Source organism: Copadichromis virginalis, linkage group LG7 (assembly GCF_057382275.1).
Source record: "Copadichromis virginalis isolate Kocher_CV1m ecotype Utaka linkage group LG7, C_Virginalis_male_GT1.1, whole genome shotgun sequence".
NCBI classification, from domain to species: Eukaryota; Metazoa; Chordata; class Actinopteri; order Cichliformes; family Cichlidae; genus Copadichromis; species Copadichromis virginalis.
Window position 1 is genome coordinate 57,274,061 of NC_140624.1, and position 13,571 is coordinate 57,287,631.

Genomic DNA, 13,571 nt, shown 5'->3' on the forward strand with positions numbered 1-13,571 from the left:
ACAGGAGGTGTGCATGTATACTGTACATTGGGAACGCTGGCTGGATAACTGGACACAGGCAAGACAAATTCGAATCAAGTCAGTACCCCAGACGATTACTAAGAAGGGACAAATGATAACGACAGGAAGTGAACCTGACATAAGTCCAAAATGACCAAGAATAACTCAATAATACAGTATTTAAACAGAAATCTACAACTATGAGAAGTCCATTTTTCACAACTTTTTTTTCCCACTACATTTAAACATAACACAAACTCTACAAGGTGTTGCTACACAACGAATAATTTAAACATTTAAAACATTTTGAAACATGCAGTGAAAAATCGGATCTAATTGGAAACTAAACAGATCATCATGATACAAAATATGGGCACAAAATATTGCAGTTGCAGTCATAATACAAAGGTCTTCATAGGATTAGATACATTTAACTTGTAAGAAGCAGTATGCATAGGAACTTGAAGGGAAACAAAAACATTGCAAATATGTTTTTATAGTTACTTGAATTTGCAAAACTTCTGTTCATTGTGACAAAAAAGGAAATGTTAAACTATAACACATTACTCAAAATCCTGATGAGCAAGTTAGCAAGCTAACATTACCATTCAGTTAATATCACCAGTGCTTAAGTAGAGCTTCATAGAGCTGCATGACTATAACATCATCATGATTATAGGTTCATAGCTGTTTTCAAACAGGATAACTATATGTTGGAGTGTATTACATTTCTTGTGTATTTCTGCCTCTAATAGAAGCTGTCAGAGCATGACGAGTCTGTACAGTACCACTGTATCTCCAGTAAAGGACGGCTTATCTTCTCCCCTCTTCAGACCAAGTAACACTGGCAAACCTCCTCTGCGGGCCCTTTATGACTTGCTCATAGCGCCAATGGAAGGGGTATGTATGTGTGTCTCCAAGGAAAGACTTATATTTCAATTCACGATTTGAATTTGTCTTCTTTATGGTTTTTCACACAAATCTGTGTGTTACGATTGCCCTCCACCTCTCTCTATACAGGGCCTGATGCACAGTAGTGGACCCGTGGGTAGACACAGACAACTTGTGTTAGTTCTGGAGGGAGAATTATACCTAATTCCATTTGCCTTGCTCAAAGGCAGCTCCTCTAATGAGTACCTGTATGAAAGGTTCAGTCTAATTTCTGTACCTTCTTTAGCCAGCCTGGGAGCAACAATAAAGGTAAGTCATTTTGGTACCCTTTGATTTCTGATAATCGATGTAAAGTAACATATATTGTATTTGTCAAACTATTCCGACATATGTGTTTATTCAATTAATTATTTAAAATATTTATTGCTTATTATAATATTTCTGTATCAAATGTGTTCAAACTGCAGCCTCATGCTCGACGCAGTGGACACTTATTTTGTCCAGATGGAGGCTCAATGGCTGCAGTGGTCGGTGCACCTCATTTGCCACCGAGTGTCATGGACCGTTGGCTATGGGGGCCCTTACCCTCAGCCCAAGAGGAAGCCCTGTGGCTGGGAGAGCAGCTGGGATGTCATCCCCTAACGGGAGCCAATGCCACAAAGGATCGCATTTTAGCAGCTCTGAGTCAAGCAGAGTGTGTTCACTTTGCCACACATATATCTTGGAAGCTTGCAGCTTTGGTCCTTGCCCCTAGCCAAGAGCATGCTGGAGGAGATGGGGCAGGTGGCCGACCAAAGGAGAAATCACCCCGCAGGATGTCAGTGTCAGGCGAAGCAGCAGATCATGGTGGAAAAGTGAAGGGTTTGTTTTCAAAGAGCAGCCCAGAGAGACTCAGAGGAGCAGATGAAAGGAGTGAGGATGGTGAAAGTGTGTGTGAGGTAGAGAGTATCTGTGATAGTCCACCACTTCAAGATTTCCTTCTTACTGCTGCTGATATACTGGACCTTTGTCTGACTGTCAAACTGGTGGTCCTGAGGTATAACTATTCACAGATTTGGTTTTTTACACAGGCTTTTCTTAGCTTTTGACTGTCCCATGTAACTCTTTGACCCTTTGCCACCTCAGGTTGTACCCAGAGTCCGGCAGCAAGGTAACAGCAGATGGAGTTGTGGGGTTGACTCGAGCGTTCTTGGCTGCAGGGGTCCAGTGTGTGTGTGTCTCTTTGTGGCCTGTGCCAGTAGCTGCCTCTAAACTGTTCACACACACCTTCTACACAGCTCTTCACAATGGGACCAAAGCCAGTGCAGCTCTGACGGAAGCCATGAAGACACTGCAGAGCAGCAAGCACTTCTCACACCCCTCCAACTGGGCTGGTTAGCAAACAATCATTAATGTAAAATACTAAAGCTTGACTCAGTTGCTTTGAGCCACAGCACGCAGACACAAGAGGAGTAGCTGTAAAATATAGTGGAGCATTTATCAGCTAACCAATTTCTTCGTTCAAATGAGCTAAAAGGAACCAATTAGTTTGTACAACTTAGCAATGTCAATGTCTGAGATATGTTAGATGATACGTAAACGCTATAAACTAAAAAAAAGAATAATTGTTGTGGCCACTGTATCCAATATGGCAAGTCTGTTGGGGTGTTACTGGTCAGCAGTGATATGTGTGTTCAAGCAAGGTATGAGAAAGAGCAAACCATGAACTAGAAGTGGGCGGATCAATCCAATTATCGATAGCATTGATACCAATGCTGGTATTGATTTTGGGTCGATACTAGTACAGCAGGATCAACACTTTGTTTCTATTCTTCAAGTTTATTATGTAGCCCACTGTGTTACATAAGTTATTTACTGGCGATGAAAATTTTACCTTAAACATGTCATGCCTATTTTATTCATAACTTACAGCACATTTAAACAACAGAAGCTAACCCAAGGTGCTTTGGAGACGGCTACATTTACATTTCAGAACTCCAAAAAACACAGTTTCAATATGCACGAGAAACCGAAAGATGTGTTTTGTTGTATTTTTTTAGGTTACATGCTTATTGGCAATGATGTAAAGCTGAACAGTCCCATGTCACTGGTTGGCCAAGCCCTGGTAGAGATCCTTCAGTACCCAGAGAGGGCCAGGGATGCCCTGAGAGTGTTGTTACACTTGGTAAGACTTCTTCAAACTTTGCAGTCTCGCTTTCTCTATTAGTTTTCTATTAGTAAGTTTAAAATTCAAAAGATGAATTTAGATATCAGTTCAATAAAACGACAGCCGATTTGTCATAAATACTACTGGAAAATCTTAAATGAGCATGACTTTAATCACTTTAATTAGAAATGTGGCTTTTATTTTTTGTCAGAGCATCCAAAGATTAACTATTGTAAAGATCACAAATGTGAATACTGGCTTAACTGCTTTTTATAGCAGTTATTTTATGTCATTTAATTAAAGACTGTTGATTGAAAAAAGTTTTTAAAAACCCATATGAAAACATTATATTAAGTTTAGATAATTCATACTGAGCTATTTTAATGACTTTATGACTTTGCATCAAAGAAGTATTGAACAATAAAGAAAGTCATTACATTCAGCGCAAGGTCTGTGTGAACGTGTTAACCTACTTTGACAGCAAATTGCTTTTTTTCTGCAGTGCTTCTTATCTCTACCCCTCTTGATTTGGGGACATCACTTTCCCTCCATCTAAGGAAAAAGAATTCAAATGTGTTAGCGAGACAGACTGGGGAGACTATACTTAGCTCTCATGAAGATCAATAAAAATCGAATACAGTGAATCATAACTTTAGTTATCATCATCAGACTTCCATCAGAGCATGTTGCCGAAATTTCACAGTCATTGCGGTTCCAGCATGCTGGTGTTAGCTGATACCTTAGAGCATTATGGTCACGTCTGGCTCTAAATAGCATGGCAGGGGGGTAAAATGCTAACCTAACATTAAAGCCTTAAAGATGCAGAGTCCAGAATGATGTCAGTGAGTGCTGCCATTGTGGCTACGGTCCTCTTTTATGGAATAAAGTGCAGTATGAATGTGTGAATGAGGCTTGTAGTAGAGCTTAGACTAGAAAACTGCTGTATAAATATCACTCCACAATCCACGCACAGAGATCTGCGGTATCAATGAGAAATGGTAAAGCTATTTTCTGGTGAATTCTGGAATTAAAATGCTTCTTAAGGAAGCACCCATGATTGTGTTCAACACAAAGAAAACATCTTGATTGCTAATGAAATGCATGATTATCAATCAAGATGTTTTCTTTTAATTTTCTTTCAGTTTTGTCCTGTCCAGAAAATGTTAAATTGTTTGTGAATGGCAACTCAAAACACATTTTTCCCACATCTGAACATTCCAGTCTGATTAAATAACACAATTTGTGCCTGTTTCTGTCCACAGGTTGAGAAATCACTACAGCGCATTCAGAGTGGCCAGTGTAACCCAATGTACACATCGCAGCAAAGTGTGGAGAATAAGGTCTGTGTGTTGGTCTTTCCTTCTCCTTCTCTTTAAATGTCAACCTTTGTGTATTCTCTGTTCATGTCCACATGTCTCCTCTGTGCTGGGTAAGGTCGGCGGGGTGCCTGGGTGGCAGGCCCTACTCTCTGCAGTGGGTTTTCGGTTGGACTTCTCTGGTAGTGTTGCTGGACTCCCTGCGGCAGTTTTTTTTCCTATGTCAGATCCTGGGGATCGACTGCAGCAGTGCAGTACCACTCTACAGTCACTGCTTGGTAACAGAGTTTTTCCATTATTCAAAACATCTCCTATGTCAGTCATACTGATAAAATCATATTTGTTTAATGTACAGTATCTCACAAAAGTGAGTACAACCCTCACATTTTTGTAAAAATGTTATTATATCTTTTCATGGGACAACACTGAAGATATGACACTTTGATATAATGCAAAGTACTCAGTGTACAGCTTGTACAACAGTGTAAATTTGCTGTCCCCTCTAAATAATTTAACACACAGCCATTATTGCCTTTACATTGTATCAAACTATCATATCTTCAGTGTTGTCCCATGAAAAGATGTAACGAAATATTTACAAAAATGTGAGGGGTGTACTCACTTTTGCAAGATACCCTATATTAGCAAGAGAATAATTCAGATTATATTTTTATTTCAACTTATAGCTCTTTTGTAAAATGTTACACTAGGTTGTATTAGTTGTTCGTGATCAAGATATGACAGTGCTATAGAAATTTCTGATTAACTTTCTGTGCATCCCCAGGTCTTACTCCTCCAGCCTTACAGGCACTCTGTAAGCTGGTCACAGCATCTGAGGCTGGAGAACAGCTCATTCATAAGGTACTATCATGTTGGACAGGTGGTCATGACAGTGGTTGAAGAACTACGCACATCAAAAAATAAGATCTCCCTCCACCACCTGTTTTTATTCTTGGCCTTTACCTAAGTAACGTTGAGAGTTCCAAGCTCAAAAAGCTGGGGGATGGTATTATTGTGTTGCTTAAACTTGGGTGCTCTACCAGAGGCCTCGGAGTTTGGGTGTTCTATTTTAGCTGTACCAGGGGCTGAAGGACCAACTGAACAGAGACCTCTGTTTTGGGGTTACAGCTCCTAATGTTTCTATTACCATTGGGACAACTTTGGACTTTACCTTCCACATCTACTCCAGTTTCTCCTCCTGGCCCTGGTAACTCTCTATTTTCTTGTGGCCCTTCTTCCCAGTGTTGCTGTCCACCACTATGTCATGTTGGTTGGCCAGTAGCTGCTTGTCTGTCTGGAACTCAAAGTCCGACATGACCATACCCCTATTATTCTTAACCACCTTTGCAGTGCCTCCCCCCCCCCCCTCCCCCCATCTGAAAGTGGGGACTTTTAGTCCATATGCAGCTCAGATGTTCCTGTACACTATTCAAGGCACTGAGTCATAGGCTGAGTCTTATGGTCAATCCAGGCAGAGCTCCGGTCGGCTTGCCTGATCTTAGAGTCCTGGTGTAAAAACAGCAATTCTGTCATTGTAGGTAGCTAAGCGTCATCTAGTTCACTTCCAATGCTTCTTCTATCAGGGTCGGCTCATTGTGTCCACACTGCTCACTCATTCCCACTGGGTTGTAGCCTCTCAACCTCTAGCTTTGATAGTAACTGTGTTCTACTGATGTTGCACCATTAATTGATGCCCTGAGCTATTAGGTGCTTCTTAGTCAGTGAGGATGTTATATTTCTATTCATCCATAGTTCCCACATGCATTGCATATATACAGAAAGAGAGAGATTTCCATTTTTTTCCATAACTGTAGGGAAGTAAAATTTACTGAATATGGTTAGTAATCTAGTTCATTTGCATGACTGCTTTCTGCAAACACCCTCAACACTGCATGCATTGTTGTTTCCCAACCCTAGCATGCATCTGGTCAGCATGGTCATGAGATATTCTGCACACTTGTCTTTTAACCACTCATAACTAAAACAGATTGCTTGTATAGCTAGTTGGTAAAGTGCAGAGCACCCCCCACTCTTCACTCTAATTTTTCATTTTGCAGTCATTTGTTTGGTTTCATCATTCTTTGCTTGCTGTAGCCCTCCATAAATACTATATGGGTATCATCAAGAATTGCCTGCATAAGCACATCATCATTCATGCATGGCTGCGAATACAGTAATTCAAACACAACAATTACACAAAAATAAATAACTAAAGTTCTGTTTCTTCTTCTGTCATACACACCTCACAAAGGCAGTTAAAAGTGTGGCAGGAATGGTAAGTGTTTCATGATGAAACTTCTGGCTTGAGTTCAAAAGTACAACACTCGTCAAAGCAGGCACAAACACATTCAGACACTAAGATGTTTTATTTGAATATTCTTTGTGAAGTGCGTGCTTTATCTGTCCTTGTTTATTGAGAATTGTTGATTTACACTGGAGTATTTTTATTTAATACAATCCTTATATGTTCTCAAATGTGAGGTAATAAATAAGTTAAAAACTGAAAAAGTATAAACACTCATCCAGCACTCCAGTCATTATATCTTCTTTCCTCTCCATAGCTTCACCAAGTGTTGGTTCAGTTGCAGTCAGGCGACAAAGAGCAAGACTTTCCACTGGCTCCCATTCAAGTGTCAATTAGTGTGCAGCTCTGGAGGCTGCCAGGCTGCCACGAGTTCCTGGCTGCACTGGGTGAGTCATCCTTAAAAGAAACTTAGTTTCACATTTTTTTTATACCTCCTTGTCAGTGATCTACTGCATCACCCATGTCAGTTGTAAGTAAAGAAAATGTCGGTAAATACTAGCACAGAGCAAAAAATTATGTTATAATATTCAGAACATATTGAAACACATCTATATGCATTGAGCTTCTGATTAAGGTTCTTTTATAGTGTTGTTTCTTGGTTTACATTGTAAATACTTTTGTTTATCCTTTTCCATCTGTCTTTGATGCTTATATGTCTACTTATTTTCCTGTTTGTCTTTGTGTGAGCTTTCATATCACCTACTGAACACCCCTTATCAGACACTTTTGCTTTTTACTGAATTATGTTTGTGAGAAAGGACTCAAGCTCTACAGTTAGTATGTTAAATGATAAAGTTCTTTGTAATGAATTGGAAAAACACTGAACATATATGGCTTGTTTGGAAGGGTTGTCAGAAGAAAGCCTTCTCTCTCTAAAAAGAACATGACAGCATGGCTGTTTTATTGCATCTGAACAAATAAAATAAAAAATCTGGAACAATGTCCTTTGCACAGACAAGAGCAAAGTGGAGATGTTTAGCATTAAAGAAAAGCACCACCTTCAGCAAAAACCGAACACACCATATTAGCACAAACGCCTCATACCACCATCTGTCAAATAGTCAAAGTCAAATTTATTTATATAGCACATTTAAAACAACAAATGTTGACCAAGGTGCTGTACAATTAAGGTAATCAAAAGAAATAAAAACATCGGGAGACATGATAAAAGTTAAGAAAAAGAATAATAAAATTAGAAGATTTGAGTAAGAATAAGAAAAATAAAAGTAATACAAACTCCATCCATCCATCCATCTTCATCCGCTTTGTCCGGGGCCGGGTCGCGGGGGCAGCAGCCTAAGCAAAGAGGCCCAGACCTCCCTCTCCCCAGCCACCTCCTCCAGCTTGTCCAGGGGAATACCAAGGCGTTCCCAGGCCAGCCGAGAGATATAATCTCTCCAGCGTGTCCTGGGTCTGCCCCGGGGCCTCCTCCCGGTGGGACATGCCTGGAACACCTCACCCAGGAGGCGCCTTGTCAGATGCCCGAACCACCTCAGCTGGCTCCTTTCGATACAAACTCATTTTGATTTAAAAGCCATGGAGTAAAAGTCGGTTTTCAGACAGGTTTTAAAAGTGTCCAATGTTGGGGAGGTCCTGCAGTTTGTTCCATAATTTAGGAGCAGTCATGGCAAAGGCCCGATCTCTGTGCTTTAATCAGCCAGCAGCAATTGATCCGCAGACCTTGCAGGAGTGTACCAATTTAAAAGATCAGAAAGGTATGAGGGTGCTAACCCCTGCAATACCTTAAAAACAAATAATAAAATCCTAAACCTAATTCTAAAACTAACTGGCAGCCAGTGTAATGATGCCAGTATGGGGGATATGTGTTCTCGCTTGCGTGTGCCAGTTAGTAACTGTGCTGCAGGGTTTTGGACCAGCTGTAGACAGCTAACTGATGACAGACTAATACCAGAGTAAAGACTATTACAGTAGTCGAGGTGAGATGAAATGAAGGCATGGATAGCTCTCTCAAAGTCTCTAAAACAGAGAAATGGCTTCACTTTAGCAAGTAGCCGAAGATGAAAGAAACTGATTTGATTACAGCATTAATCTGTTTGTCAAACGTTAGATTAGAGTCAAAGATAACTCCTAGGTTCCTCGCAGAAGGTTTTTTATAAATTTCTAAGGGGCCAAAGTTGCAGTGGTCACAGGAACTAAACACAATCACCTCTGCTTTCTGTTCATTTAGGTTAAGAAAGTTTAAAGTCATCCATGCCTTAACATCCTTTTTAAAAAATAAACCCATAGGGAGCATATAAATTGAAAAGAGAACTGGGCCAAGAATGGACCCCTGGGGGACCCCACAAGAAAGTGGGTTTTTTGAGGATGATGTATCCCCCAATCTAACAGAAAAGCATTGGTTGGACAGGTAAGATTTAAACCACTCCAATGCAGTCCCTTCGATTCCGACAGTGTTCAAGCCGAGAGATAAGAATCCTATGATCTACGGTCAAAGGCAGCACTGAGGTCTCATAGTATTGAAATGGCAGGATCTCCCGAGTCAGTAAAAGTTAAAAGGTCATTAAAAACTTTTAAAAGAGCAGTTTCAGTGCTGTGGTGTGCTTTAAAACCAGACTGAAATACTTCACTAATGCCATTTTTATATAGAAAGTTGTGGCGCTGAAGAAGGACTAGGACTTTAGAAAGAAAAGACAATTTAGAAATTGGTCTGTAGTTGGATAAAATTGCTGGATCCATGTTTTGTTTTTTAAGAATAGGTTCCACCACAGTAGGGACTCACCCGGACTGAAGACTGCTATTGACAATAGACAGCAAACTCATGCCCACAGTGTCAAAAACATCAGCACTTTAATGACGTTAAATAGTGCTTACCAAAGCAATTTGAGGAAAATGAACGAACATCTGTGGATTGATTCCAAACGGTTCTCATGTTTCCTCATTTTTCCAATCTTGTCATTTAGGAATATGTTGGGTGCCAGGAAGCGTAACATGTTGACGATTTGACACCTAGCGTAAAATATTACGCCTCGAGAGTGAGAACGTGTTGTTTATATAGATTTTAGAGCCGTGTATACTCAAATCCAGATTATATCTTTTTCAGACAAGCCTCTGAATATTTCAGCAAGACAATGCTAAGACGCATACCGCAATTATAATGAACCCATGCTGTACAACGAACCATTGCTGTTGTACAATATGGCCAGGTGATGAACTGGCCTGTTTGCAATCCAGATTTTTGATCACCTGCAAACATCTGGCGTATCAAATGAAAAATACAACAACTGAACAACCAGCTGTTAAGTAGCTAGATTCATACATCAGACAAGACAACAGTCCACTCCAAAAATCCAGTAGCTGGTCTCTTCAGTTCCCAGACGTTTACAGACTGTTGTCAAAAGAAGAGAGTGGTAAACATGGACCTATTTCAACATTTTTTTTTTTTTAGACGTGTTACTACCATCAAATTCATGCCCATGCTAATATGTTTCTTTAGATGGTACTGTACATTTTCTCAATTTAAACAATTGATATTTTTTTGTGTTCTATTGTGAATACATTATGGGTATACGAGATTTGTAAATCCTTGCATTCAGTTTTTATTCACATTTTCACAGCATCCCAACATTTTTGGGAATTGGTGGTTATATAGAATCATCATACTCATTTTGTAATCTAAAATGAATTAATAAAGTAACTAACTACTTTAGCAGTGAAGAACATAAAGCTTACTATTTGTCACTGAAGTACTCAGATTTGGCTTTTGGCTGGATTTTGTGCTCTGTCTTTGTCAGGTTTTGACCTTTGTGAAGTTGGTCAGGAGGAAGTGGTGCTGAAGACTGGAAAACAGGCCAGCAGACGCATCATGCATTTTGCCCTTCAGTCTCTTCTAGCACTGTTTGGTAAAAATAAGTTATGACTTTGGACTTTCTCTTTTACTAAATCTTTCCCAATTTTCAACAAATTTTTCAAATCTCTCTCTCTCTCTCTCTTTTTAATCAGACTCAACAGAGCTTCCCAAGAGACTTAGCATAGACAGTTCATCCTCCCTGGAGTCTTTGTCCTCCTCCCAGTCAGCCTCCCAGCCACACTCTTTACCCCTTTCCTTAGGTTGCTACCCACCTCAACCCTCGATTTTGCCCCCCATGTGCCCTGACAGCCTTTCCTGCGATGCCATCTCAGTGTACAGCCTCAGCTCCCTTGCCTCATCTCTCAGTTTCCTGTCTAGACCTGAGCCTGCAGGAAGTGACATCATCAGCCAGCGCTCACATCAACAGCCAGAGAAGCCTTGTCAAGGCGCGGGCCTCTACACCCATTCAGGTGGTGTATCAAGAGGTCGATTGACCAGTAATGGAGGAGTATTATCGGGAGAAGGAGAGGACGAGGAGTATGCGGGGTACTCCATTATAAGCAGTGAGCCATTAGGTCGAGGAGGAAGCGAGTGTGACACTCTGCCTCTACCTGCAGGACATAGATTTGGCAGAGTTGGTGCTGGGAGAGCATCTGCCGGGCGGCATGGGTATCCTCTAACAGTTTCCTCAAAGGGAAGCATCAGCACACCTACATCTCCAATAAAAGCTCCAACGCTGCCACTAACAGTTAAGAATAACCCCAAAGTCAAGAAGGAAATGTAAGTTCAATACTTTTTGTTAAGTCAGAAAGAGTTACTCTTGAACTTCTTTTAAATGTATCTATATGTTTCATTTTCCAGCTCAACTCCTCAGCGGAAAGGAAAAGTCAGCAGCTCTGAGTCAGACCAGTCGAGCACTGAGACAGATAGCACAGTGAAATCCCAAGAGGAAAGGACAGGACCTGCAGGACAACTGGATCCCCAGGAGCTGGCCCAGAAGATCCTGGAGGAGACTGAGAGCCACATGCAAGCTGTGGAGAGCCTGCAGAAGGCAAACCTTAGAGGAAAGACACTGAAGGGAGCTGAGGGCAGAGATGAGTCTCTCAGCAGACAGAAATCGGTGTCCACTCCAACAACCCCAACTTTGACTCCTACAAATGGAGCCCAAGGGTTTCAGCCCTCTGAGACCAGTGCATTTAGCCGACCAACAAGTAGGGCAAGTCTAAAGTCTCCTCTCTCACTCTCTAGTCATCTTTCACCGCTCTCTACCTCTGTCTCAATCCCTCCTCCAACTCGGCCTAAACCACCATCTCGCTCCTCATCACTGCAGAAAATCAGCTCAGTCTACAGCAGCCAAGCTCATTCATCCCCTTCGTTATCTCTCTCAGTAAAAGATCAGGGTTCACCTCTCCCTACAGTCTCCCCAGATGTGCACATACAGGCTCAGCTCAAACTGAAATACCCCAGCTCGCCTTACACTGCCCACATCTCACCTTCACGCTCTCCTGCTGACAGTGCTCCATCCCCAGCCCTTTCCTATTCCTCCGCAGGATCTGTTTCAGCCTCTTCTAGCCCAGCAATCACCCCTAAGCTGCATCAATCCAAACAGGATAGCAAAATCCAGGCAATCCACAATTTAAAAACCTACTGGGCCAACGCCAGCCAGAAACCCAACATGCCATGTCCGGCCAGCTTACTCCGAGGTGAGAATAAAAAAATGAGTACAGTTCAGAAAGATGTTTTGGGTTTGCTGAATCTCTCACCTAGAAATGAGTCTATCAGGAAAAATGTAGGGGAACCTGAAGACCACAACACTGATGACAGACCAAATGTTCACCCAAACCTGGAGGCTAAACCACCTCCATCTCCAGCTGGCCTTCTCACACATTCTAAAGGAGGTGTCAGACTTCCCTCTGGGAATGGCTACAAGTTTCTCTCACCTGGACACTTTTTTCCATCTTCTAAATGTTAAGAATTTGAATATTTAAAGTCCTGAACACAGATTTAGGAGATCAATCTTCTGGTTAATATCTGTGCTTGTTCAATGATAAAATCTGCCCATTTTCAGTGGAAATACAACTACATTTTTAGCAATCCCTGCTGAGTTGCAGGAATGAAAAAGTACTCATTTCATACCGATGGTGATTTTACATGTTACTTTTTTGTGAAGGGATGTAAATGTTTTTGAATGTGATGACTGTGCCTTCTTCTGGAGAGAAATGGAAGGGCATAATAATTAAGAGAAGTGTTGAATCTCTAGCTTTAATTTTGTTTTTATGACTGACTAGAGGGCATGTGTCTCAATGCCTCCATGTACACTGAACAGAAATGCTTTTAACCTGCAGTCTGCTTACTGAATGAACATTTTACATCAGCCTAAATGCTTGCTTTCTTTGTACTGGCCTGGATTCAATCTTGAGTTATTGTTTAATAATTATTGTTTAATGTCATTACTGTTGGTTACTGATGTCATTTATTTTGAGTGTTTTCTAATTATTATTAATATAATCGTCACACAATTTATAAATACAATTAAAACAATGAAGAAGTAAAGACAACTTTTTGATATTTTATGCTAGTTTGGTTTCATGTGTGATTGCCAGCATGGTGCCCAAGTATTTAACTGATTTTATAACATGCAGTTTTGCTCCTTTCTTTGTCTTGCTTTGATCACATACAGCAATGTTCTATAATGAAAAAAATCTTCACACATTCTTTTTACTTATAATAAAAGCAAAATAGTAAATCTAGTTAAAAAAGGGGGGGTAAAGGGAAGAATTGTGAATGTAATTCTTAACGTATTATAAGGATATACTGGATATTTATGAAACCATTTGTAGATACAGATATTAAAAGTGTTTAAAGAGTACAAGCTAACCAGGTGCAATACCGGTACTTGAATTAGTAATAAAAAAAATTAATATTTTCTAAACCACATTATTGCATATTAGACACTTTAAATTAGCCATCATTGTCTTATGTGCTCTTAGGTATTCCAGTACTTTTCGTTAGTAATAGATATTTACTTTGGACTTTTTAATGCAGGGCTTTTGTTTGTACTAAAGTATTTTTATAGTCTATTATGAGTACTTTTACTTCAGCAGC

General features: G+C 40.4%; 1 protein-coding gene across 2 annotated transcripts in view; it reads left to right on the plus strand.

The window, feature by feature from the left end:
• Window positions 1-12,916, plus strand: part of ttc28 (tetratricopeptide repeat domain 28) — a 166,352-nt gene extending 153,436 nt beyond the window's left edge. The window contains exons 23-35 of one of the 2 annotated variants that reach the window (XM_085464402.1): window positions 756-900; window positions 1,021-1,200; window positions 1,359-1,927; window positions 2,017-2,264; window positions 2,931-3,055; window positions 4,300-4,377; window positions 4,472-4,631; window positions 5,138-5,214; window positions 6,605-6,628; window positions 6,915-7,044; window positions 10,411-10,518; window positions 10,619-11,246; window positions 11,328-12,916. In XM_085464402.1, coding sequence (XP_085320528.1) covers window positions 756-900; window positions 1,021-1,200; window positions 1,359-1,927; window positions 2,017-2,264; window positions 2,931-3,055; window positions 4,300-4,377; window positions 4,472-4,631; window positions 5,138-5,214; window positions 6,605-6,628; window positions 6,915-7,044; window positions 10,411-10,518; window positions 10,619-11,246; window positions 11,328-12,438 — 3,583 coding nt within the window. In that variant the 3' untranslated portion in view covers window positions 12,439-12,916. The remainder of the gene's footprint in view (window positions 1-755; window positions 901-1,020; window positions 1,201-1,358; window positions 1,928-2,016; window positions 2,265-2,930; window positions 3,056-4,299; window positions 4,378-4,471; window positions 4,632-5,137; window positions 5,215-6,604; window positions 6,629-6,914; window positions 7,045-10,410; window positions 10,519-10,618; window positions 11,247-11,327) is intronic. The other variant, XM_085464403.1, reaches the window with a different exon arrangement.
• The last annotated feature ends 655 nt before the right edge of the window (window positions 12,917-13,571 follow it).